The sequence below is a fragment of the Notechis scutatus genome, chromosome 6 (assembly GCF_049901735.1).
Source record: "Notechis scutatus isolate UNSWTSFEM ecotype Mainland chromosome 6, rNotScu1.2, whole genome shotgun sequence".
Classification (NCBI taxonomy): domain Eukaryota; kingdom Metazoa; phylum Chordata; class Lepidosauria; order Squamata; family Elapidae; genus Notechis; species Notechis scutatus.
The window spans coordinates 23,323,516-23,350,809 of record NC_142014.1 but is presented as its reverse complement, the minus strand read 5'-3'; the positions used below and the strand labels follow the sequence as shown (position 1 = coordinate 23,350,809).

Genomic DNA, 27,294 nt, shown 5'->3' with positions numbered 1-27,294 from the left:
AATAATCTGGATTCACATTTGAGGAAGTGCTAATTATAAAATGCAAATTCTTTCCAGACAGAAAATTTATTTAGATCCTGAACAGCAAGGGTCCAGATATCGCCCCAGTTGCCATCTGGAGCCTCCATGGTGGCTCTGAGAAAGTCACATGGAGACAGATTTACATTTCAAAGGCACAATTAGCAGGGGGCTCAGATTCCAAAGTTTTGTCTAATTCTCAGATTTGGGACAAATAACATTTCCGATGAAACGATTAACTCTTGAATACTCTCTGGTTTACACATCTCTTGCTTCCCTGAGCTTTCACACTCTGATATAGTAATAATTTCCTTAATTATTGGGGTTTGGGTTGGGTTTCTGGAATTGAACATAACCATCATGGGTTTGTAAAACATGCTACATGCACAAGCTGGGGTTCTAACCTAGGTTTCTTAATCAACAAGCTCTGATTAGAAGAAAACCAAAGCTTTGCATGATATACGAAGCCAGCCTTGGAGTTCATCCAGAAATTTGTCTTCCTGCGAGTTGCATTAATACCCCAAGATATGTATCTCAAAAGAACATGTCACCATTCCAAGCTTTAGAAGGGGACTTCTCTAACTACTGCAAGCCAGAAAAGGAAATTATTAAATGCACGATGAGTAAAAAGGTTGTTTATTCATGGAACTTTTCATCTGGTGCTCTGAGGATGAGAGGGATGTTGCTGGCCTTGCCGAAGGCCATTGCTGGTTCCCACAGGCAACCATAGGAGGTCTTGTACTCTAAACTGTAGTAAGTACCAATTCCAGTACAGTATGTTGTTTGAAACTGAGCTTGTATTTATATGACTAAGTAAGGATGATTTGCCATGGCAAGTGTTTACAAGGAAATGTCACGGTAAGGTGAGACGTACCTCTTAGATTTTCCCCGATCGCACACGTTATCTGAAAAACTGACTTTGCAAACTAACCAAAACAGCCTGCACTCAACGTTTCTCCTTATTTATTTGATGGTTAATCATATTTTTCCTTTTTTATTTGGAAGTTAGTCATGTTTCTCCTTATTAATTTGGAAGTTAATCATGCTGACCTTGTATCTGATTCCTCACTGAAAGTACGTAATGATTGCAAAAGGTTCTCAGGGCAAACATCATGAAAATGTCATAGCCTTTGGGATAATGACACTCCTAAATGATCAAGATGAGCATTCACAACTTCTGGAGGCAAGTTGTTCCACTGATTAATTGTTCTAGCTGTCAGGAAATGTCTCCTTAGTTCTAGGTTGCTTCTCTCCTTGATTAGTTTCCCTCCATTGCTTCTTGTCCTGCCCTCAGGTGCTTTGGAGAATAGATTGTCTCCCTCTTCTTTGTGGCAGCCCCTGACGTATTGGAACACTGCTATCACATCACCCCTAGTCCTTTTTTTCATCAAACTAGTCATACCCAATTCTACCAACGTTCTAGCCTCCAGTCCCCTAATCAACTTTGATGCACTCTAGTAGCTTGAAACCAAGGATGAATTTTCAAGATGCTACAACATGCTAAAAGGGCATCTGGAACAGGGGTCTCCAACCTTGGCAACTTTAAGCCTGGAGGACTTCAACTCCCAGAATTCCCCTACCAGCTGCTGGCTGGAGAATTCTGGGAGTTGAAAGTCCTCCAAGCTTAAAGTTGCCAAGGTTGGAGACCCCTGATCTGGAGGGTCCACTGAGCTACAATATTTCTGACTTGCTGAGTAAGCTTGGACGCAGTTAACACAAAGAGGTTGTGTTAAGACTCTATGGTATTTTGAATGGGTGCAGAGAATGATATGTTGGATTTCTTGCATGGGGACCACGTAGCCTGCTCTGCAATCAACAACGTCCACCACCCATTTTGGGATGGAGATGACAGAAAAAAGGGGCTGCCTTCTGAGAGCCAAACTCAGCATTAGTCAATAATATGTCAACAGCTGTTTTTTTTCCAGGAAATGTGCAACCAGGACACTCCCTCAACCCACATTCAAGTCTTCTTTCACATTTCTGCATGACTAATTTCCTCAGAAAGGAAATTTCCCTGAAGCCAAATACCCGTTGCGCCTCTGAATTGTTTGTCTGCTCTTAGCAAGGCAAGAAATGCCCCCAGATCCCATTACAAATGTGGCTTCTGCAGGAACGCCTGTAGCAAACCTGACTCCAGGCACTGAAACCAATTAAACCTATAGATGTTTCCGGCTGGCTTAGCAGCAGCCGAAACAAATACCAATTTCTAGGCATGGAAGTCTTGTAGATTCTTCCCAGATCGCACTTTTATTAGATCACACTTTTGAGTATTCACACCCAAGACATTGTACATCAGTATTTTTCCAACTGGGCAAGTTTAAACTATGTGGGCTTCAACATGGCAGGCTGAGGAATTCTGGGAATTTAAGCAAATCTGTTGTTTTGGTTTTTTTGCAAGAAAGTGGAAATAAATGCCGGTTTCCGGCAAAAACTTTGGTTACATGACCAGTGGGTGCTGCAAACGAGCACCCAAAATCTGGTCATGTGACCATTGTAGTGTGTGTGTGTGCGCGCGCGCGTGCGGTGTGTACGTCAGAACTTCAAAGCCGGGTGTCGCAGATAACCTTGGGTTATCTGTAAAAATAATAAAGGTGGGATACAAATAAAACGCGTACATGAAACAAAATGTTTAAAAGTTGCATATCTAAATGATATTAAAGTAACCAAAATATCCCTGCGATCTATATTGACTGTTTCCTAGTATGATTTGACTGCTAATTGTACCTTATGACCATTATTAAGTGTTGTAGCTTATGATTCTTGACTCTTGACAAATGTATCTTTTCTTTTATGTACACTGAGAGCATTTGTATGTCCAATCACGCTTGGCCAATAAAGTGTTCTATTCTATTCTATTCTATTCTATTCTATTCTATTCTATTCTATTCTATTCTATTCTATTCTATTCTATTCTATATCTTTACAATCCCCAAGGCATGTCACAACTTTTGAGCACCCCTAATGTTTGGAAACTGAAAGCTGAAAAATTTGACGCACCCTAATGTGTAAGGGACATGGTGGCTCAGTGGCTAAGAAGCTGAGCTTGTCGATCAGAAAGGTCAGCAGTTCGAATCCCTAGCGCCACGTAATGGAGTTAGCTCCCCTTACTCGTCCCAGCTTCTGCCAACCTAGCAGTTCAAATGCATGTCAAAAATGCAAGTAGAAAAATAGGGACCCCTTTGGTGGGAAGGTTAATAGCGTTCCGTGCGCCTTCGGCGTTTAGTCATGCCAGCCACATGACCACGGAGACGTCTTCGGACAGCGCTGGCTCTTCGGCTTTGTGACAGAGATGAGCACCGCTCCCTAGAGCCAGAAACGACTAGCACATATGTGTGAGGGGAACCTTTACCTTATCTTTACTAGTATTTCATGTGATTTTGATTTTATCTCTCTCTTGATGCAGCCCAGGACTGTGGCAGTTATGAAACTCGGCAAATGAGAGAGGGTGTTTAGAGCAACCCCACCCCTCCACAACCCTTGAATGGTCATATATTGAGGACTACCTGTATTAGACCCTCTGGTTTTTTTGTTTTGTTTTGGGGGACTATCCCTCTTAGGAAAGAGCTTTTCTTAAGGGGAAACTGATCCATCTCGTGGAAGAGAATGCAAAGTCGAGAGAGAAGGGCTTTTCCATCACTGCAAAGAAAAGACAGAGCAACTCCAACCTTGGCAACAACCTATTTAAGGAGAATAACAAGCTAGCAAGGGCTAAAAAACGGGAAACCGAAGCCCACTTGAGAAGTGCCCCCCCAAGGCAGTGTGGTCTCAACCTCAACTACTTTTAAGAAGTCCGGACTTCAACTCCCAGAATTCCCCAGCCAGAATTCTGGGAGTTGAAGACATCTTAAAGGGGCCAAGGTTGAGAAACATGGCCCCCAAGGGAAGAGTTTATTCTCACTGTCCAGTGAACGGAGCCGCTCAAGCTCCTCCGAGAGCTGTTTGGAAGAGCTCTGGGCTGTATGTCTTTAATTTGCCATTCTATTATGAATTCTCTTCCCATCCAAAAGAAGCCTGTTCAACTCAGGAAGCTGCGTCTGCCCACACAGGAAATTCTTTCGCAGCAGCTTCCCCAAAAAGGAAATTTCCCTCTGGTGTGTGGCCTCCCGAGCGGAGGCTGTTTGAAGACAAGGGTGGTTTTTCCCCCCCCCCTCCTTTCTTTCTTTTTGGCAACCTCCTCCTTGGCCTCTGCAGGCAGAATTTGGGGCATGGAGAGGGGGCTGCCAGCAGGACATACATCCTCTCCCAGTCACCCACCCTTGTTCCCAGTGATACTCCCACAGGTTTGAAGCTGAGCTCTCTCTGCTCCTGGAATGAAAAGTTTTTTGGGGGGTGAATTTTGCCTAGGGAAAGGAGTACAGCTAGGAGGCTGGGGGAAATGGTCTGTTTGGAAGTCAAGAATAAGCCCAAATGGGATCATCCCATCGCTTACATCTGGGCTGATGTGTTTATGATTAAGGGCAGCTTTTTCCATAACACCTCGCTGGAACTGGCTTTGCTATCCCCCCCCACCCACCCCCATGTCTCCCAAGTGCTGCCCACTGCAGTTTTTTATTTTATTTTAAATAAACTTTCACACAGATGAGCTTCGTTTGATTTTTTTTTCCCCCACAAAGAGAAGGCCATGCAAGAGGACCCGGGGATACCTACAAAATCTAATCTTGATTCACAGGGAGGGAAAGTTGGAGTGAAAAACAGAATTTTCTCAAGCCTCTTGGCCAGAAGAGATTCAAGAATTCGCTGCTGGGTTTGCAACGGACTGGCCATCATCTCATCGCGGATCACAAGTTGTGTGTGGTTTGTGTGTCTCCACACGCTTGCATGGGATATAAAAATAAGGAAATTATCTGTGATGCTGTACAGATGTTGTTTGTTTCTGAAATGGGTTGGCAAGTCCTGATTACAAATCCTCCACATGATTATAAAGTTAGCTCTTGGGCCGTTTGAGCCCTAAAGGAAGTCAATCTGACAGAACATGATACTTGTATAAATATAGCAGACTCTTTCTTAAAAATAAATATAGAAGACTCTAACAATTGGACTCTCACTATCCATGATTAAAGAGCTAAGAAAGTATGGAACATTCACTAGTTTGCCAACTAATTTTAGTGTTTTACACCCGACTCTATTCCTGGAGATTCCGATTTCCATGCTGTTATTCACAAAATCCTCTAATTTCACAATCTCCTTAATGCCAATTTGCTCTGGCTGAAACATGGTTCCCTTTAACCAATACAGGTAGTCCTCAACTTATGACCACAACGGAGCCCAGAATGAGTCAGTTTCCAAGTGTCTGAACTATTGATTCTGTGTTTGAAGCAACAGTCATAAGTGTGAAAAATGGGGAAAAACCACTGTATTCAGTGCCGTTGTAACTTCTAACAGTCACTAAATGAACTGTGGTAAGTAAAGGACTACCTCTACATCAAATACTACCACCCTCCTAGTTTTTTTTTTATACAGTAGTGTTTTATGGTTTTCCTTTTGCAAAAAAAAAAAAAAAACCCACTTATTTTATACACACATCTCTGCAGGCAGACACAGTCTATTTATCATTCTCTTTCTACACGTCCTACCAATTAAGGAAAGGTTTAGAGAGGTAGAACCAAACTTGAAATAAGGAGGAATTTCCTGGCCAGGAAATATATTGAGCAGCGGGGGGGAAATGGGTTCAAAGAAAGACTAGATACTAGGATCCCTGCATTGGACAGAGGGGTTAGACCAGTGATCCCCAACCTTTTACGCCGCGGCCCGGTATCCCCAACCTTTTTATGGCGCGGCCCGGTACCAACATCAGCTGGCGCCATCTTGTTTTGATGAAAAAGTGCTTCCGGTGAGCTCACCGAAGCACTTTTTCATCAAAACAAGATGGTGGTGTCTCAGCGCTCGTGAGCTTTCCGGTAGAAATGGCTTTCTACCGGAAAAGCTCACCGGAAGCACTTTTTCATCAAAACAAGATGGCGGCGCCCAGCAAACCAGTGGCCCGGTAGGACTTGTTCCACGGACCGGCACGTCCGTGGACGGTGGTTGGGGACCCTGGGTTAGACTACAAGATCTCCCAAGATCCCTTCCAAGCCTATGAATCTAGGATCATCTAGGAGCAGTTTGGAGGATTTGGGTAGGATTTGGGTAGGATTCTTTTTCTGAACACACAAACACCACAGCTGATTCTCAGCACAACATACAATAAATAATTGCTTGGGATCAATCTGAAAAGAGTACATAGAAGAGCAACATAAGGGGACTGGAGTCTAAAATATAGAATGAATGATTAAGAGAACTGGGTACGTCTAGCCAGGCGAAGAGAAGGGGAGCCACAATAGCTTTCTTCCGGTACTTGAGGGGCTGTCCTAGAGAAGAGGGGGTTGATTCATCTTCCAAAGCAGCTGAGGGCAAGACGAGAAGTAATGGATGGAAGATCATTAAAGAGACATCCAACCTGGAACCAAGGAGGAATTTCTTGACAGTGAGAACAATTAACCAATGGAAAAGCTGGCCTCCCAGAGTTGTGGGTGGCTCCGTTGTTGGAAGTTTTCAAGAAAAGATTGGATAGCCATTTGTCTGGGACATGGTATAGGGCAAGGGTCTTCAAACTCAGCAAGTTTAAGACGTGTGGACTTCAACTCCCAGAATTCCTGAGCTAACATGACTGCAGGAGGAGTTCTGGGAGTTGGAAGTCCACAAGTCTGAAAGCTGTCAAGTTTGAGGACCCCTGGTATAGGGTCTTCTTGGCTTGGGCAGAGGGCTGGACTAGAAGACCTTGCTTCCTCCAACCCTATGGTTCTAACTCATTTTCCCTGAAAGATACCTTATTAATTTGTTTTTCTACTTATGAGGTTCTTCAGGTCACTGAATTCTGCTCCCCCCATGGTAGAAACTTGATTGTGTAGAATTAAGGCCCTGAAGAGGTCTTCCTCCTCCTCCAATGGAAGTATTATTTCCTTCCTATTGTGGTAATGGAGCGATAAAATCCGAAGCCCCTTCTATTACAATTGGGGAGAGGCGTCTGAAAAGAAGCTGTTCTAAAGAAGGAGGGAAAAGAGGGAACAAAAAGTAATGGCATGAAGGGGGATTTTGAAAAGATGTATCTGCTGAGTCACGAAGAAGGAAGTGAAAGCCAGAAAACCTGAATAAATAAATACATGGTGAAAGGGGTAGTTGGCTTCCAGGAAAAGAGAAGAGAGGGGGAGGGAGGGAGGGAGGAGGAGAAGGGAAGAAGGAGGAAGGAGGAGGAGATCTTTATGAATCCAGAAAGGTATTTACAGTTATCGGAACAAGACACTGCAACTTCGTACGTTCCTTTTATAAATCCCTCAATTTAGATTTTCTCCTTTTTAACCCTCTATTCCAGGGGTAGGAAAACTTGGCTCTTTTATCACTTATGGACTTCAACTCCCAGAATTCCCGAGTGAGCCATAAAAGGTTCCCCATCCCTGGCCTACTGGTTTTTCAGTTGTGGGGAACCTTTTATGGCTCACTCGGGAATTCTGGGAGTTGAAGTCCATAAGTGATAAAAGAGCCAAGTTTCCCTACGCCTGCTCTAGACCAGTGGTGGCTAACCTTTTTTGGGCTCCCGTGCCAATAACTGTGCGCACGTTTGCCTGCTTGTCCTCGTGTGCCATCACCCAGAAGGCAATGCGTGTGCACCCCATGCCTCCTGTGCATGCATGCGCAACCCGAGCTGCGTGCTTCTGAGCATTGCGTGCACAACCCACGCAACCACGCTTCCGTGCATACATGCGGCCCATGCACGCCACGTGCTTCTGCGCATGTGCGAGTGTCTCCTCTGAGCCCCCATGCATGCATGCCAGGTACTCGACAATCAGCGGGCGGGCGCCGTGGGCACATGCGCAGTAGACCTTTTCTGGGTGACTGCTTGCGTGCCGGTAGTAGTAATGGCTCTACGTGCCACTTCCATAGGTTCGCCATCATGACTCAGTGCTAATGGCCACATGAAGGAAGGGCATCAAAGCTGAGCTTCTTCTCAGGAGCTCCCATCCCACTGCCTTCCACAGATCCCTTTTTCCCTGGATCTTTACAAGGGAGGTCAACATCTGCATTCTCACAATCCTAAGCGTGCCTTTTCATCTTCTAATCTTCCAGACCGTGCTACCAATTTGATAGCCATGCCCTGTGGCTCCGACGCAGGGCAAACTGGCCAGTCATTCTCTGAAAGACTGTGAACCCATGCCTGTACCCAGAAATGCCAATATTCACAAAGCCCTGACTGAATTCCCACTCACGCTAGTAATACTGTTGCTAAATTTGCAGATGATACAACAGTCGTGGGACTTATCTCCCAGGGGGGGGGGTATGAGTCTGCCTACCGAGATGAGGTGGACCGGTTGTTTTCGTGGTGTGGAGACAATAACTTGGTCCTCAACACCAATAAGCTTAGAGTGGATTACAGAAGGAACAGATCAGACATCCAGCCCTTGCTTATCAATGGAGACTGAGTGGAGCAAGTGGCCAGTTTTAAGTTTCTGGGTGTTACCCTAAAAGAGGACCTGACCTGTGGTGCTCACATTGCAGCCCAGGTCCAAAGGGCCCAGCAGAGATTATGCTACCTGAGTCTTCTCAGAAAACAACAACTGAATGAAAAACTGCTGGTGACCTTCTACCGCTGCACCATAGAGAGTATCTTAACTCACTGCACCTGTGTCTGGCTTGCCAATTCCACAGGGGCAGATAGGACAGCACTCCAGAGGGTTCATCATTGCCCAGAGGATCATTGGTTGCCCTCTCCCCTCTTTGGAAGAGCTTTAGAGCTCCTGCTGCCTTAAGAAAGTTCAAAACATTCTTATTAAAGATGCATCTCATCCTGGGAACCCCCCCCCCTTTTTTTTTGAACTATTACCATCTGGCTGACGGTACAGAATTATAAAACAAGGACAAATAGGCTGAAAAACAGCTTCTATCCCAGGGCAGTAGCTCTTTTGAATTCTGCTGTATAGTGCAGTGTTGGTGTGGTGTCGGGGGGTTCCGGTTCAATGTGTAGAGTGTGAAGGATGTGTGTTTGTGTTTATTTTCATGGTCATGATGTGCACTGAAGATGGTGTTTGATTTTGTTGTATGAGGTGCAATGACAATAAAGTAAAGAATGCTTTCAGGTTCAGAATAGAGCAGGGGTGTCAAAGTCAAGGTCCGGGGACCGGATCCAGCCTGCGGGGTGCTTAGATCTGGCCCACGGGGTCACCCTAGAAACAGCAAAGGACTGGCCCAAGGTGCCTCTCTGCCAGCTGAAAACAGAGCTCGCGAGGGCCACACGTGTCGGTGTCCCCCAAGCTCCGTTTTCGCTGGCAGAGGGTTGCAGGAGGCCATAACAGCCAAAAATGGAGCTTGGGAACCTGTTTTCTCCGGCCAGAGCACTCGCCCACCACAGGTGCCCTCAACACAAGTTAGTGTCATGCTGGCCACGCCCACTCCGGCCATGCCCAGCCGCTGCCCCCCGAAGTCAACCATAACCCTGATGCAGCCCTCAATGAAACTGAGTTTGATACCTCTGACTTAGAGGAATCTCTAGGCAAGCATCTTTGAACACAAGGATTAGAAGTCCTAGTTCACTGCAGACGGAAGAACCAAAATATTGCTGAAATCCTTAGCGAATTCAATTTCCTAGAGACTAAACAGATAAAGCACTGTATTCTCCCTGCATGCATTGATTAATTTGCCAGCCGAAGAATATCTGTGTCATATCTAACAATTATTTCATCAGCAGACAATGTCAAGATTTCCCTCTGACTTCATCCTTTATTATTCCCCTTTCTGCACAACCATCTATACAAGCAGGTTTGTGTCTTAATCTGTGTGTGTGTGTGTGTGTGTGTGTGTGTGTGTGTGTACACAAACACAAACCCTTCTATTTCAGAGTAATACCCCTGACAACCAAAGAAGTGCATTAATACCCATTAAAAATTATATCATAATAAATAAGCATAGCCCAGCTACATCTTTTGCCTCCAGTCAGGTCTCCGTCTAGCTATCAAAGTGTGAATCCAACAGACTAGAATAACTCTTCTTTTTTGGCCTCAGTTTCAAAGAATATGAAATGTTAGTAGCTTCAGCAATGGGAACTGAAACCAAAAGGACTTCAAACTAATAACATTACTGCTTTATCTTTACAGATATAAACATTTCTGATTTCCTTCACAATACATTATCTTGGCACTTTATCAACTCACGTAAGGTCAACTATGACCTTTCTCTCTTTAGAACCGAAAACCTTCCCGTTCTCCTTTTCACTAGTTATGGCAAAAATGGAGTAACTAGAAAACCACAGAACCACAAGATGAGCTCTTCACACATTCTGCAGCTCAGATGCACATTTTCTCCTCATGGGTTGTTCTGACGAGGGTTTCCATGGTCATCCAACTTCCCACAATGGAGACTTTTTTTTGTCCCTCCTGCTTAGATGCGCTTTCCATCAGTGCCGTGCTGAATCCTGACCAGCAATCCTGAAGAATGTTTCTCTTCAAAATGCCTTTTGCTGCCTCTTTGTGGCAGGTGGAATTATCTTGAAGGGTTTTAAAATAGAATAGAACAGTGATGTCTAACCTTTTAGTCCTTGCGTGCTGAAAGTGTGTGCACACAAGTGTGCCAGCACCCATAATGCACTGCGTGCACAACCCCCGCCCTCTGCGTGCACAACCCCTGCATGCCACTTGCCTCTGTGCATGCGCGCATGTCTCCCACGTGCCCCCATGCGTGGCAGATCCTGACAATCAGCTGGCTGGTGGAAGGCACGAGCGCATGCACTGTGCACCCGATCTGCGGTGACGGCTCGTGTGCCGGCAGAAATGGCTCTGCATGCCACTTCCGGCACACATGCCATAGGTTTGCCATCACGGGAATAGAATAGGGAAGGGACCTTGGAGGTCTTCTAGTCCAACCCCCTGCTTGGACAGGAAATCCTGCACCATTTCGGACAAATGGCTGTCCAATCTCTTCTTAAAACCTTCCAGTGTTGGAGCATCCACAACTTCTAGAGGCAAGTTGTTCCAGTGGTTGTTGGTTTTGTTGCTGGACTGGAACATCTGATGACATATACAGGTAGTCCTCAACTTAATAGTTTGTTTAGTAACCGTTCAAAGTTATAACAGCAGTGAAAAAAGTGACTGATGGTCGTTTTTCACACTTACGACCGTTGTAGCATTCCCCAGGGTCATGTGATCAAAATTAGGATGCTTGGCAACTGGTTCATATTTATGACAATTACAGTGTCCCAGCAAAGACAATGGAGGAAGTGAGATTCACTTACTAACTTAAATCACTTCAGTGATTCACTTACTAACTTAAATCACTTCAGTGATTCACTTACTAACTTAAATCACTTCAATGATTCACTTACTAACTTAAATAACTGCAGTGATTCACTGCAGTGTGGGACAATTAAGGTCATAAAATGGGGCAAAATTCACTTAGCAAATGTCTCACTTAGTAAAATTATTTTGGGCTCAATTGCAGTTGCAAGCCAAGGACTGCTTGTACATTACCTCACGGCTTCCACAGAAGCCACAACAGCATCACGCACACCACGAGTTCTTTGTGCAGACGGCATAATTCTTGTTGTGTGTCTGATGATGTAATGTCCCCTGCCCTCCATGTGGCTGAACACCTACGACGTTGCCAAGGTTATGCGATGTCTGGGGTCACGACAGATGTTGACGCTCTTCATTCAGGCCTGCATTTCAGCAATCCTTCCTGGAATGCCCATATATTCCAGTGATGCTGGCTAGTCACTGGAAGTGCTCCAGATCAGCACAAAACTGTGCTAATTATAAAGATAAGTGGATATAATTTCTTCTGAACCTGGGAATTTTTCAAAAGCTCTCCAAGTTTTAATCACCGGGAATTATTATTTTGACTAAATATTAATTTTATGTCTTGCATTTAGGTCTGGAGAATTAAGGCATCTTCTCTGTCCTCAGAATAGTTGAGTGACAACAAGAACTTAAAATGTTTCCCTAAGGTTTCAAGCGTGTAGGAAAAATACCTGGAATTTCCGAGTTGCAGATCTACAGGTAGCCCTTGACTTGTGACCACAAATAGGGGCCAAAATTTCTGTTGCTAAGTGAGACATTTGCCCCATTTTACGACCTTTCTTGCCACAGCTGTTAAGTGAATCACTGAAGTTGTTAAGTTAGTAACATGGTTATTAAGTGAATCTGGCTTCACCCATTGACTTGGTTTATCCGAAGGTCGCAAAAGGTGATCACATTACCCCAGTAAACTTGAACTGTCATAAATATGAGACAGTTGCCAAATATCTGGATTTTGATCATGTGGTCATGGAGATGCTTCAAAGATCATGTGAAGATAGAATAGAACAGAATAGAATAGAATTCTTTATTGGCCAAGTGCAATTGGACACACAAGGAATTTGTCTTGGTACATATGCTCTCAGTGTATATAAAAGAAAAGATACATTTGTCAAGTCAAGAATCATAAGGAACAACACTTAATAATAGTCATAGGGTACAATAAGCAGTCAAATCATACTAGGAAACAGTCAATATAAATCATAAGGATACAAGCAGCAAAGTTACAGTCCTACAGTCACAAGTGGGAGGAGATGGGTGATAGGAACAATGAGAAGATTAATAGTGATAGTAATGCAGACTTTGTAAACAGTTGGACAGTGTTGAGGGAAATATTTGTTTAGCAGAGTGATGGCGTTTGGGGAAAAAACTGTCCTTGTGTCTAGCTGTTCTGGTATGCAAAACGGTCATAAGTCACTTTTTTCAGTGCCGTTGTAGATTTCAACGGTCACTAAATAACCTGTTGCAAGTCAAGAACTATTTGCATAAGGCTGTCCACTTTAAGAGAGGCTGTTCAAGTAGGAAATTATGTTCAGCCTACTTGCTAATTGGCTTCCCACCCTAAAGGTACAATGCAAAACAGAAAAACGGTTTCTAAAGGTTTTCTGAAGTTTTTTCCCCCCACTAAGGGGGTGGGTAAAATGAGGACCCAAATTGTTGGGGGCAAGAGGCTGACTCTGTAAACTGCTTAGAGAGGGCTGTAAAGCACTATAAAGTGGTATATAAGTCTAAGTGCTATTGCTATATTCAGTGGTGGGATTCAAACATTTTTACTACCAGTTCTGTGGGCATGGCTTGGTGGGCATGGCAGGGGAAGAATACTGCAAAATCCCCATTCTTTCCCCACCCTACTAACCTGCTTTCCAGCTCCGTTCTCCTGTGCAGGGCAACCAAAGAAGACTCAGCCAATCAGCTGAGATTCGGGAGGTAGAGAATAGATGGAGAATAGCCAGTCACACGTAGTATTTGCCGGTTCTCCAGTCTAATCAAAATTCCTGCTCACGGTTCTCCAGAACTGGTCAGAACATGCTGAATACTACCTCTGATTCTATTTCTATTTCTATTCCATTCTATTTTCCATTCCCATTCCCTTTCCAATTCTATTCTATTCTATCTATCCTATCCTATCCCAATTCCATGCCATGCCATTCTATTCTGGTTAGGACTCCCTACCATTGGCTGGGAGGGGGGGGGAGAGAGGAAACGGAGGTGAAAAAACAGGTAGGAAGCTGACCAAACCTATACAATAGGGGTACAGGTAGCTGTCAACATAGAACCATTCATTTAATGACCAAAATTACAACAGCAGTGAAAAAAGTGACATGACCGTTTTCACACTTATGACTGTTGCAGCATTCCCCAGGGTCACGTGATCAAAATTTGGAGACTTGGGAACTGGCTCATATTTATGACGGATGCAGGGTCACGTGTTCACCTTTTGCGATCAGTAAATGGGGGAAATGTTACTAACTTTACAAGTGTAGTGATTCGCTTAATAACCATGACAGGAAAGGATGTAAAATTGGGGCCAAACTCGCTTAAACAACACAGAGCAACAAAAATTTTGGGCTCAATTGTGGCCATAAGTCGAAGACTACCTGTATATATAACTTTGGGGTCCTGGAATCACTTGATGGGCCCTGTGGAAGAGGTGCCATGGCCTGTGGAAAAAGAAGTTTCTTGTCCTTTTTACTAAATATAGAATTGTGTTTCTGGAAAAGTTAGATTTGTAGTCATAGCTGGCCTGGATTTGGAGCTCCCAGGGGAGGTTCCTCAAACCTCAGGAGTGACCCTTGGCCAGGAAAAGCTTCTGCCCTTCTCTAGTGGACTCAGAGCTGTCCCCATGCAACAGCAGTCTAAATCGTGACTTAATGTCCTACCTGACCTCTTCATTTCCTCCCTTCTCCATTACTGGAGATGTTTTGGTTTAAAAGAAAAAAAAAAAAGCATCCAATGGGTTTTAACCCAGAATGAAAACATTTGTATAGCTTAAAGGGGTTGCTTTTCTTTGCTTGTCTCTTTCTCATGTTCTTAAATTTTGGGGGAAACCAGAAACCTCTTAATGGCTCCTGACATGACTTAAATCAGAGGCTCCAAACTTGGCAACTTTAAGATTTGTGGACTTTCAGACTTTTAAGAGTTGAAGTCCACAAGTCTTAAAAGTTGCCACGTTTGGGGACCCCTGACTTAAACAAACATCTTCATGGTTGTGCAGCATCTCTGCGTGTCGCATTGCTTCGGCCCAGAGAAGGGCTCAACATCAGAAATGAGTCAGGCAAGGGGGAAAAAAGAGCATCTGAAGCCACAAACTCAGCTCTACCCACAGAATATACATCCGGGAAGCCCTTAATGCAGGGGAAGGCCTTTCATCTTAGGCAACATCCTCAAGAAATTGAAACTTGGCCTTTGGGCTGATTGGGGAGAAGGTCTGGGGTGGAAGGAACAAGCTTCTGAATTTCATTTGACCAACTGAGCATCAATTAAAAAAAGAAATTCTTGGGATAATATAAAAGAGAAACAAGAGGAAGTCGAACGATCAAAAGCACCGTATTAAAGAAGGTGATTACATCTGTTGAAGGCTGACTGGTACACACCGTTCCCTGCTCTGATTTTCTTTCCCTGTGTTCTCAAGAAAGATCCATGGTTAGCCCTGCCAAAACCTCTAATTTCACACACTACTTGCCTTACTTGGAAATTGCTTCCTTTAAACTGATTCTAAACCAAGCAAAGCAATCATATCATATTTAACCCATCGTATTCTCCTATTACCTATTATCAGAAATACAGTATAGGAACCTTAACTATTTTTGCAGGACACCAAAGGCCAAGCAGTTTACTTTTGATCTATTCTATACAAATGAGATGGAATTAAACAGGTTTCTTTTGAATCCACCAAATATTTCAGAGACCATCCCCTGCTACCCCAACAACCATACGTGGCCCCCAAATCTGGGAAAGGCCTGGTTTTAGGGACAGTTTAAGTTTTTTGCTGAGAAACTGTCTTGTAGAGTAAATTAGGTGCTTGTTTCTGTTGTTAAGTGAGACGTTTGTTGAGTGTGTTTTGCCCCATTTACAACCTTTGTTGCCTCTGTTGTTAAGTGAATCACTTCACTGGTAAGTCAGTAACATGGTTGTTAAGTGAATCTGGCTTCCCCATTGCTTGTCAGAAGGTCACAAAAGGGGATCACATATCACTGCAACGGTCGTAAGTATGAACCAGTTGCCAAGCATCTGAATTTTGATCCCATGAGCAAAGGTCGTAACTGTGAAAAACAGTCCGAAGTCACTTTTTCAAGTGAACGGTCACTAAATGAACTGTCGTAAGTCGAGGACTACCTGTAGTACAGCGTTAGGAATACAGATAATTTATTCAGAGGGGCATCCTTAAAAATCACACAGAAAATCTAATTATTGTCATCATGGTCCAGAAAGAATATTTGGGCTGCACCCACACAATATCTCTAAGAAGTTTCTACTAGAAGAGGGATGTCAAACTCAAGGCCTGTGGGCTGGATCCCACCCGTGGGGTGCTTAGATTTGGCCCACAGGGCCACCCTGGAAACAGTAAGGGACCGGCCTGCGGTACCTCCGCCAGTGAAAACAGAGCCCGGGCTGGCAGAGTCCTCGCACCACCACTTATTGGCACTTCTACGGAAAAAAATCCGTATTAATTTCTATTAATGCATGTTAGTATTAATAAAAAAGGCAGTAAAATGTGATAAATATGTTGCTGTACTTATATGATACAAGGAGCATTGAAGGGTTAACATACATAGATTAGTGGGCCCCCTATGCTCGTGGGGCCCACAGGCAAGTGCCCATCAGGACCATGCAATTAAGACAGCCCTGAAAACATACCAGCAGTTTGGGGAGTGGCATCAAGCTGGCCACACCAACCCACTCAGCCACACCCACACACCCTGAGGTCAAACACAACCCTGATGTGGCCCTCAATGAAATCGAGTTTGACACTCCTGTACTAGAATATGAAGACAAAGCATAGTGATAGTATCATGCCCCTGTTGGAATCTGATTCTGAGGGGGAGGTTGAGCAGCTGACAGGGAGTGGGAGTGTGGCTCTGGTGGCTGTGGAGGGAACTGGGGAAGGGCACAGGCCGACAAGGCATTCAGAGGAAGACCCAGGGCCACCCCCTTTGCATCCTAGGGCACGCAGGGAGGAATGGATAAGGGAGCAACGTGGGTTACGGGGGAGAAAAAGGCCCTGATTCCCTTCATTAACTGCAGCTGGGGAAACAGGATAAAGAGGGTATTTGTGCACAGAACCTTGCTGGAAGCAAAGCATGCATTATCTTTGTTTGTCAAGTCCTTTCTGTGTTCTGGGTTCCTCCCAACTGTATGTGTTTCGTTATCTTTTGAAGTCTGCAATTCCTTATCCTGCCCTGTCTCGTTAATTGCTGCGGTGTGGTTTGTGTTGGTTTTTATTTATAATTTATATGTACTTTTGGTTTGGACTAAATTTCTTCCCTTTGAAAACTGTTTCTGGGAGAGTTTTTTCTCTCCAGCAGATGATAACTGGGCATTGGAGGCCAAGTTGGAGGAATTAAAGGGACTTTACCTACTTTTGTGACTTTGTTGCTTTTGTGCCACACCCCTGGGTCATCACAGATAGTGGTAAGAGAAAGACAATGTTGTGTGGTTGGTTCTGAAAGCATGCTGTGATCTTTTCAGTAAACGCATTAAGGCCATCATGAAACACTGCGATACCCACAAAGACCTTACCCTCCTCAATATGGGCCTGTTCTAAGTCCCCATTTGGAGTCCAACCACTCCTGGACCACACAGAGCAACTCATGGAAATGGAGTTTTCTAGGATGAAACATTTTGCAAATCCTGATACACATCTTCCCCACCATGCATATCGACTGGAGATCTGCAACGCGTCTCCCCCACAGGTTTCGATGGCACGGGCAAGGATCTGCATTTTAAAAAGTAGGACCTGGAACCACACATCCCTGTACCCCTTCCCCAGCACCATCTCAAAAAGCCACGTCTGAAACAACTCACGCAAATGGGCTGGAAGTCTGAGGGCTTCTTCCTCCATTCTGATGGTTCGATGCAGTGGGACATGGAGAGGTGATGAGGAAGGATAATCATCTACTGGGCTCACAGGCGGCGTATACGAAATCCTTTCCTGCTGTAAAAGGGAAGAGAAAACTATGTGAATTTGGGGTAGCAACTAGGAGAAATGAAACAAATCCTATATGAAAAAGTAAAAAATCTGCATCTCCAACGAAAGGAAAAATCATATTTGTAGCACCTTCCAGAAAGAAATATTGAGTCAGCCTTCAAAACCTTCCCTTTCTCTCTTTTGACTATGTCTCCTTTCAAAGTCATCTCGGTTCCTCTTAACGGGCTCCACAGCAGGCGCCAGTTCTGATTTGAGTTAGGCGGTAGGAAGCCGAACATCGGTTTTCAGATAGCATTCCAATCAGCTTATAAATAAGTTATGTTCGCCATTGGTGATCAGATATGGCGATTGACAAGCCTGCTGCTAGGTTTCTGATAGAAAGGTGCATGTAAAAGAGACAAGTAGATTATTATCAGTTGACCGCATATAAAGAAAACCAATACAATATGTTTTACCTTTGTCATTTAGCCCCAACAAGCCTTGCAAAAATATATCCTAACTTAAACCCTAACTGCTGTAATTGCAAACAGGCGCAAGGTACCTTTTTCCATGTATGGTGGCTTTGCCCGCAAATTAAAAAATACTGGATTAAAATACAAAAATGGTTAAATGAAATTACTCACTGTCAAGTAGAACTGAAGCCTGAACTGTTTCTTTTGGGGATTATTAAAGGAAAGAACCCCCAAAAGATTAAGTATTTGATCATACATATTATCACGGCAGCGAGAATTGCACTAGCACAATCTTGGAAAATGGCCACTATACCGGCAGATTGTTTAATAATCTGGAAAAATTTTGAGTGTGCAGAAATGGATAAACTCACTATAGAATTAAATAATAAGGAAGACTTGGAATATTACTCAATTTGGAGATAACTAGTATCAATGGATACAATAGTAGGAATATGAAATGTATAGGTTAGAATAAGATATAAATTCTATATATATATATGTATATGATTAACTAGAAATATTTGAAATGTATGAATATTTGAAATGTATGAGTATAGCTAAGATTTTTGTACTGTCAAATAATGATGGTGAATTGTACAAACTTATTTTTTCTTCTTTAGATGTATTTGTATTTTAATATTTTAATTTCAATAAAGGTTTTTTTTAATTAAAAAAAGATTATTATCAGTTAGAAAGCAGGAAGGAAGGCAAACAGAAAGGCAGGAAAACAGGAAAACAGACAGGAAAAGCAAAAAGGCAGGAAAACAGGAAGGCAGGAAGGAAGGCAAGGAAACAGAAGGGCAAGAGAACAGGAAGAACGACAGGAAGGCAGGAAAATAGGAAGACAGGAAGGAAGGGAGGGAGGCTGACCTATGTGTTTATGAAACAGAACATATTCCTTCCTGAAATGACTATTTGATCCAGATTTTATAACCCAAAATTAAAACTTAACTATAACTGAAGCAACATAACTCATTGTTTGCGGACCATTCACATTAGGATAACTTATTGTTTAGTGCAGAAATATGTACCTTGTAGCCCTTGGAGATTTCTGAAAAATGCCTATCAAAATGTACTACTTAAAGAACAGAAGAAAAACCGTTAAATAAGTAACTGGTGAACTGTATTATTCACATTTATTTTTGATCCATTCTATACAAATGAGATGGAATTGAACTGAGGTTTCTTCTGAATCCACCAAATATTTCAGAGACCATCCCCTGCTACCCCAACAACCATTATGTGGCCCCCAAATCTGGAAGAGGCCTGGTTTTAGGGACAGTTTAAGTCAGGGGTCTTCAAACTTGAGAGCTTTGGACTTTGAAAGACTTGTGGACTTCAACTCCCAGAATTCCTCCTCCAGTCATGTTAGCTCAGTCATGTTCAACTTGGTTTCTTTTTTGCTGAGAAATTGTCCTGTAGAGTAAATTAGGTGCTTGTTTCTTTAATCACAATTGGTCAAGTTCACACATTAGTTTCGTAGCGAAGCACAGGTATTGAGCTAGTGTGTCATATTTGGACAAGCAGAGAAAAGTTTGCCACACCCGTCACTAAGATATGGTCATAAGTTTTCTGTATGAACTTTTCTTAGAAGACTAGCAGCTGATCCCTAGCTGGACACAAACAAATGTACACAGCAAGAAGTAAATCCTCTATAATGTCCTTCCCTCTGTACTGGGGACCTGCTGTTAAACACACCATCAAATAAAAAATCACAAGAGCACCCCAAAAGCCATTCTGTCCCATTCAAGACAGTGCCTCTAAGTTTATCTTGCACCACTGAGATACCGGCACCTGGAGAAGACCCTCCAGAGATGATCCCATCAGACACAGGCATTTGGGGAAACAAGGCCTTTCAAGTTAAATGCGACTCTCCACCTTCACACTCTGGTCTCCCAGACCCCAAAGCGTTGGAGAGCAAGACCAGCGAAGTAAAAGATCTTCATGAAGTAAGAACGCCACGGAACCTTTCCCAAAATTCAATGTCTCTTTCACCACTGGCATGGGTCCTTAGGAATTGTTGTTGTTAGCTGGCAGCAGGTGCGGATGGCTGAGGAGAACAAGGACTCAGATCAGGGGCCAGGACCATTAGGGAGTGGACTGCTGCCTTCAGAGATTTTGGGGGCTGGCAGCAGCGATGAGGAGGTTCCCGAGGAGCCTGTGCCAAGTGCGCATGCGCGTAGGATTGCTCTTAGGAAAGAGCAGCTGCAGCAGCACGGGCGACTCAGGAGTAAGGCTGCAAGGTAATGGCCCCTCCTTCAAGAAGACAAAAGCCAGCTGTGAAAGGAACATACTTTGCAGAAGGCAAAGACATTTTGAAACTCCAGCCTCGTGGACATTCCAGTATCCAGAATTTGTATTTGAAGATTTTTGTATTGCAAATCATTTCTTGTCTGTTACCTTTTGGCAAGTCTCGCAGTTTAGCAAGGCTTGTGCTAATTATTTTGTAAAAGCATTACAAGGTTTCTGTTCCTTTTGGATTGTGTTTGATTTGTTGGAAAAGGGCTTGGGTCAGAACAGGTATGCTCTGCAAAAGCCTTCTTGCAGATTAAGTTTGAGCACCAGTCACTTCCACCTGAAACAGCTAAATCTCCTATGGTCGATTAAACAAAATCAATCCATCAGAGAATAGAAGAGCTGACTCTATCACTGTATTTGGAGAAAGAAGACTTAGGTATACGCAGGACCTTCTAGCTCAGTGATGGCTGATCTTTTTGGCATCGAATGCCCAAAGCGTCTGCAAGCGTGCATCCCCAAAATGCAATGCACATGCACCCCCTGCACGCATGCATCCCCTGCACGCATGTGTTCACAGACCCCATGAATATGCCCCACTTGCCGCGCATGAGCCCCACCACCACGCATGCACGGCAGAGACCCGAAGACCAACTGGCTGGCAGGAGGCACACTTGCATGCGTGACGGAGCTGAGCTGGGGAGATGGCTCACATAGTACCACCTCTGGCACGTGTGTGCCATAGGTTCACCACCACAGTCCTAGGTGCTGAAACAAGTTTTAAATCAACCCACTTGTAGATCCTGCAAGAGGCTAGTTTGCTAAAAGGAAGCATGATACGGAGATGAAACTTGAGCTTTTCTCCCATGCAATTTTCCTTGATGCTCTTCATGTCACAGATCTATGACAGGTCCAATAAATATATTCACAGTAAATAAAGCATTATAAACAACAAGAAGTGCTTTGGAACAAACCTACGTAAAGCAGTGTTTAGAAAAGGTGAACCTCTCATTTCCTCAGGAAGCCATGATTCTTGATTGACCTCGATGAAGTCTTGAATCTGAGTTGCTTCCCTACCTCTTTTCAGACCAAACCTAAAGGTTCAACACCTCCTGCTAATTTCTCACAGCTTGTTTTCCACTAAGAAAAATTCCTGCCAGCAAGGGACGAGATTTGAGTAGACTCACCAGCTCATTATAAGGAATAATAATTGTGCGATATCATCCGCTCTTTTAAAATTCTATTAAAATTCTACCAACAGTTGTATTAACTTGATAGGGTTGAAACCCTTGATTCAAATGATTAATTAAACCAAAAAAATAAAATTTGACAGAAATTTGAACCTTTGAACCTCCACTAGTCCTTGTCTGTCATTATAACTACTACACCATATTGGCATCCTGTTACGTCAGTGGTCGCCAACCAGTGGGCTGGGGACCACTGGTGGTCCGCAAGAAAATTTTGGTGGTCCACAGAGAAATGTCTTCTGCCCAAGCAGCCCCCAAAGCGATTAATCCAGGCTGCATGGGAACACAGAGCTGTGCTGCCCACATGGCCTGTGGGAACACAAGGCTTGCGTCACTTGCATTGCGAACAACACGAGGTAGTGAGGGGAGGGGGGGAAAGGTGGAGGGAGAAACTTGCCTCACATGCCCCATGCGCCTGGCTAGGCCACCAGGCTGCTTCTTTTCGCTTCTTTCTTCTTCTGCTTTTGGCTGCACACAAGGAAAGCAGCAAAAGTCTTTCTTTCTCTCCCCCAAAACTCTGCCATAAATGAGTCTTTGGGACCCTGCAAGGCCTCCTGCTCCAAGAGGCTGCGCTGGCAAAGACTCATTTCTGTCAGAGTTTGGGGGAGAGAAAGAAAGGTTTCTGCTGCTTTCCTTGCATGAAGCCAAAAGTCTTTCTCTCTCTCTCCCCAAGAAGGCAGCTGGAGACGGTATCCTGCGTTCCCAAATAAAGAATGATCGATTGGTAGGAAAACGGGGTGGGGAATTTTCCTGCAGCCTTTTTGGGGGATTTTCCCAGGGTCTCTTGGTCCTGGGATTTCGAATTATGAGTTTGGTGGTCCCTGAGGTCCAACAGGTTGGCGACCCCTGTGTTATGTGACAGAAAGGAGAAAATAATTAATGCATGTTTTCATGCATACATGTTTGCTTCAATGAATTAAATTTTAATTAAAACTCTATTTGACCAGACCCTGCTTCCTTTTTGAAATACAGCTCCTGTCATGCCTCCAAAATCACCTAAAAGCCTTGCACATCAGAAGTAGCGAAAAATGCTAAAATGCCCTCAACATTTTTGGAGCATCAAACTCCATGGAACTGGGTGTGCCAATCCTCAGCTGTTAACAATTTCCACTGGAAATTTCTGTAGGATATGTTCTCCCAGAATGATGGGTCACCAGCCAGTTAAGATCTTCCACTACATTCTTCTACAATACCAGCTCTATACCCGTGCTTCGCTTACGAAACTATGTGGTCAGGCTTAGTTTTGGGGGAGGAAAATAAGGGGTGGGAACCTGCCTCTGCCTACCAGCATCCATCAGAATTCATCTGGCTAGCATCCTGTCAGTATGTGAGAGAGTTGGGGGCTGTTTGGAAACTGAAAGAGTATTTGCTGTGTGAGCAAGGAGCCTGGGCGTGGCTTAGCTGAACTGTTCTGTACTAAAGCTGCTTGGTGCTGTGAAACTGAAACTGAAACTCCTCTCCTCTGCTTGTGTTTTGCATTTGGAAGAGATTTCTTTTCAGGTGGGGAGGGGGAGTAGCGCTCCTTAGCATCAGAGCATGTTAATAATAATAATAATATACAAAATACTAATGCTCTGATAGTCATTTTGAAAAATCCTTTCTTAGTGAGCACTAGAAGCCAAGAGGAACATACGTGCCAAATTTCAAGTTTGTAGGCTTTATATCAAATACAGGTAGTCCTTGACTTACAATCATTCTTTTAGTGACCGTTTGAAGTTACAACAGCACTGAAAAATGTGACTGATGGTGGTTTTTCACACTTATGATTGTCACAGCATCTCCATGTGATCAAAAGCTGGATGTTTGGCAAATGGCATGTATTTATATGACAGTTGCCATGTCCAGGAGTCATGTGATCAACTTTTGCGACTTTCTGACAAGCGAAGTCAGTGTGCAATGTCTTGCTCAGCAATGGAATTTTGAGGCGCAATTGTGGTCATAAGTTGAGGACTAATTGTACCTGAAATGTTACTCCTGGAAGGATCATCCAACTGCTTCTTCTCTGAGGAATTAAAACAGGGTGTTTTTTTTCCCCTGCCTTAGGAAAGCATCCATATCATTGCCACACAAACATATTTCAACACTCACAAAGTGTGCAAACACTCCCATGCATAGAAAGCATAAGAAGGAAAAGGCAGCTGGGGTTCCCATAACACTCTTACAACCTGGAAGGTATTTCGTGGTACAAATCTAAATACAAACTAGATATTCATTCAAGGTTTTTTTGGCAATCGTTATTCAGAATTGCAACACTGGATATTTTAAATAGATGTTATAAAGTTTGGGGAAAACTCCTAACAAGCTGAGAAACTGGAATGGTAAGATGCTGGTTTAATTCAGGACATGTTGCTTATGCTAGAAGGGTTATTATCACTTCCCGTAACGTTTTCTGCGTGAGCTCACCACGAGACTACTCCACAAAGGAGTTTCAGTGAAGAAGTTTGTAGCCCAATCTTTAAAATGCCACCTTCTCTTCTCTTTTAAAAGCCAGCCCACGAGTTTAGGGGAAAAGCACATGCCCCAAAAAGCAGATTTTCACGTAAACCACGCTGATTCCAGTAAAAGAACTTCCAGTAGTGGGACTGGGAAATTTTTTTGCCCCAGATTCTAGCAAACCACCATCCAACTTCTTCCTCTTGGTGATTCTGTTTTTAAACAGGAAAGGCTATGCTAGGAATTTAGATCACTTGATTACCTCCTTAATTGCTACCTTCTCTGAGGGCTAGATAAAATTCTTGCTTGTTGGCTACTTCCAGGGAACTGGTCTTAAATGGGTACTTTCTTCTTCTGTTATTAATAATGGAGTGTAAAATATGGATTTGTTTTGCCAGCATTAGTTGAATACACTGGACTAGAAGACCACTGGAGTGAAGTTTCCACTGGAGAGCAGCACTAAAGGTGAGATAAAATGCCTACCAAATGTGTGGTAACAGCTACGACACTTGTGTAGGACAAGTCGTGGCTAAGATGGCAAATCGCACAAAAACTACATAGCATTGTGTTTGTCTGTGTGTGTAAAACTCCCATATATTTAATTTAATTTTGTCTGTATGTTTTCAATATTATTTCGTCCCCGTTTTATATTTTACTTAGTTTTGCATTACTAGTAGAGAAAAAAAAAAGGAGATTACCCTTTCAGCTTTTTGCTGCTGATTTCCAACCTGACCTCTATTTGCATTTCCTGCTTCCTGTGAACTGTTTTGTTGGGTTGTTAATTTGGGCCAGTGACAACAAAAATAGCAGAGGACATCAATAGTTTTTCAAGTATTTAGCGAAGCCTAAGGCACGCTTTGTATCTTTTCCAAAAAGCTCCTTTGTGGAAAGGAAGGAAGGAAGAAAAGGAGGGAGGGAGGAAGAAAGAGAAAGAGAGAGAGAGAGAGAGAGAGAGAGAGAGAGAGAAGAGAGAAGAGAAAGAAAGAAAGAAAGAAAGAAAGAAAGAAAGAAAGAAGGAAGGAAAGAAAAGAAAGGAAGAAGAAAGAAAGAAGGAAGAAGGAAGAAAGAAAGAAAAGAAAAAGCATCTCAGTGTCAATTGTCAAGGAAGTGAGGTAGCATCCTGGAATAACCATTTCTAGTCTGTCTTCTAGGGCAGACATCCCCAACCTTTCCAGTTTGGCGGCTCAGCCAGAGGGGGAGAGCGTGGGAATGGCACATGCACGCACACACACAGAGCAAACAGCACAAGTGCGCACCCTCCATTCACATGAATGGAGCTTCGTGCACAAAGGTAGGGTGCTTGCGTGCAAAGCTCCACTCATGCAAGGGGAGGGGCGCTCGCACGTGAAGCTCCATTCATGAATGGAGCTTCACCAGGGGTGGGATTCTACCAGTTCACACCGGTTGTTCTCTAGAACCGGTTGTTAACATTCTAAACAGTTCGGAGAACCGGTTGTTAGAAGAAATTACTGGTCTAATCCTGTAAGGAAGGCAGGAAGGAAACATTCTGCTGTTGCTTACAGAAACTGCCTCTCCGTTAACCCTAATTACATTCTTGGCAGGACTAGACTTCCTGTCTCAGGAACACCTCTGGAGTTTTTTCCCCCTCCTTTGCTTGTACTTTGCTTGTGTGGAGTGACCATTCAAAGTTACAATGGCACTGAAAAAAGTGACTTATGACCATTTTTCACACTTACGACTGTTGCAGCATCCCCAGTCATGAGAGGCCAGGTGAGGAGATGCGTGCCTCGATGTGAGTGATATTGAGTTGGCCACACCCAGCCAATAACATGACCACCAAGCCATGTCCACCCAGTCACATGACCACCAAGCCATGCCCACCACCTAAGCCATGCCCACAGAACTGGTTGTTAAAAAAATTGAATCCCACCCCCTGAGCTTCACACATGAGTGCAAGTATCATCTGCTCACATGAGATTCGTATGCCTATTTCTCCCATGGTCTGGTTTTGAACAGGTCACAGCCCGGTAGTGGGGGATCCCTGTTCCAGAAAACTACATGGCTGCTTCTTACTCTTTTATTATCTCATTAAGGATGCGCTGTCTTTGGAAAAGACAGGGTGTCCTTCATGAGAGATAATAAACATTTCCCGCTGTGCTCCCCGCTCCGTGGCTGCCCCGCCGACTCATGGAGTCAGCCCAGTTCTGTTTACTCACAGTTCCTTGGTCTGCCTTATTTTCTGAGTTTTCATAGAATCCAAAGCATGTTTAAATTCCCTTGCTCCTGAGTCCTTTCTCCGTGTGTCTTTCTTGCATGAAGACTGAGTCAAAACTGGGCAAATTCAATAGGAACAGGCGGGACTAAACATTTGATTGACTCAGTCTTTAAGCAAGGAAGAAGAGCCAACCCATGCTTTGGATTCTCCGACCAGCACAACGGAGAACACACCAACTTTCTTCAAGGTCACCTTGCCCACGAATGACTGATTTCTCACTGCAAATATACGGAGAATAAAATTCTAGGGTTTATTCTCTAACCCAGGGGTGTCCCACCTTGGCAGCCTTAAGACTTGTCGACTTCAAAACTCCCATGGCTGGCTGGGGGAATTCTGGGAACTGAAGTCCACAAGTCTTAAAGTTGCCAAGGTTGGACACCCCTGCTCTAGCCCCAAAGAGTGAGCTTGGGTAGGGTTTGCAGATAATTAATGCACCTATACATCTTATCCAAAATATTTTACTAGGCCCTGGTGATTCCTTCTCAGCGAAGCCAAGGAGTGTTAAAGAACCAGAGGAACACATCAGAAAAGTGTCTTATCTCCAATTTTTATTCTGCAGAGAGTCCTGTTTCTTTGTTGAGGTCAATTTTGATTTATGCCCAGATGCTGTCACTATATGCTTCATCTCTTCTATTCTTCAACGCTACTGAAAGAACAGTTCCACACCATGAAGCAACAATATCCAGAACTCTTCAAAAGCTAACCATGTTCATTCTAGGATTAGGAGACAATCCTCAATGCCCCAAATTGAGCAGAATGTAGACTTAATAGAATTCCATCTTTCCTTGGAACTCAGGGGTCCTCAAACTTGGCGCCTTTAAGACTTGTGAACTTCAACTCCCAGAATTCCCCAGCCTGCATAGCTGGCTGGGGAATTCTGGGAGTTGAAGTCCACAAGTCTTAAAGTTGCCAAGTTTGGAGATCCCTCTTATAACCGTTTCACTTTGCATAAGGAAATGTCCCTATGCAAAATGAACACCATTCATAATCTCTCATTCCAGATAGCAGAATATTTCTTCACCAAGAAAACAGATTTAATGCAAGGCAGCTGGTTTTTATGTAAGTGGCTGAGCTAGGATGACATATAAGTTCCACTTTTTTTTTTTTTTTTTGCAATTTCCAAGAAGTTCCGTAACCCTGTCAAAAATGGATCCATCCCTGGAAAAAGTTGGGTGGTAATTGTCAGTCTACTTTGGTGGGATGGGAGTCA

General features: G+C 43.6%; 1 protein-coding gene across 2 annotated transcripts in view; it reads right to left on the bottom strand.

Annotated features, from left to right (window-relative positions):
- ETV6 (ETS variant transcription factor 6) overlaps positions 1 to 27,294 on the bottom strand; it is a 123,445-nt gene that overhangs the window by 65,115 nt on the left and 31,036 nt on the right. The window contains exons 1-2 of one of the 2 annotated variants that reach the window (XM_087969528.1): positions 17,611 to 17,635; positions 17,358 to 17,487 (exon numbers count right to left, since the gene is read on the bottom strand). In XM_087969528.1, coding sequence (XP_087825654.1) covers positions 17,358 to 17,394 — 37 coding nt within the window. In that variant the 5' untranslated portion in view covers positions 17,395 to 17,487; positions 17,611 to 17,635. Of the gene's footprint in view, positions 1 to 17,357; positions 17,488 to 17,610; positions 17,636 to 27,294 lie in introns of those variants that run through there. The other variant, XM_026679260.2, reaches the window with a different exon arrangement.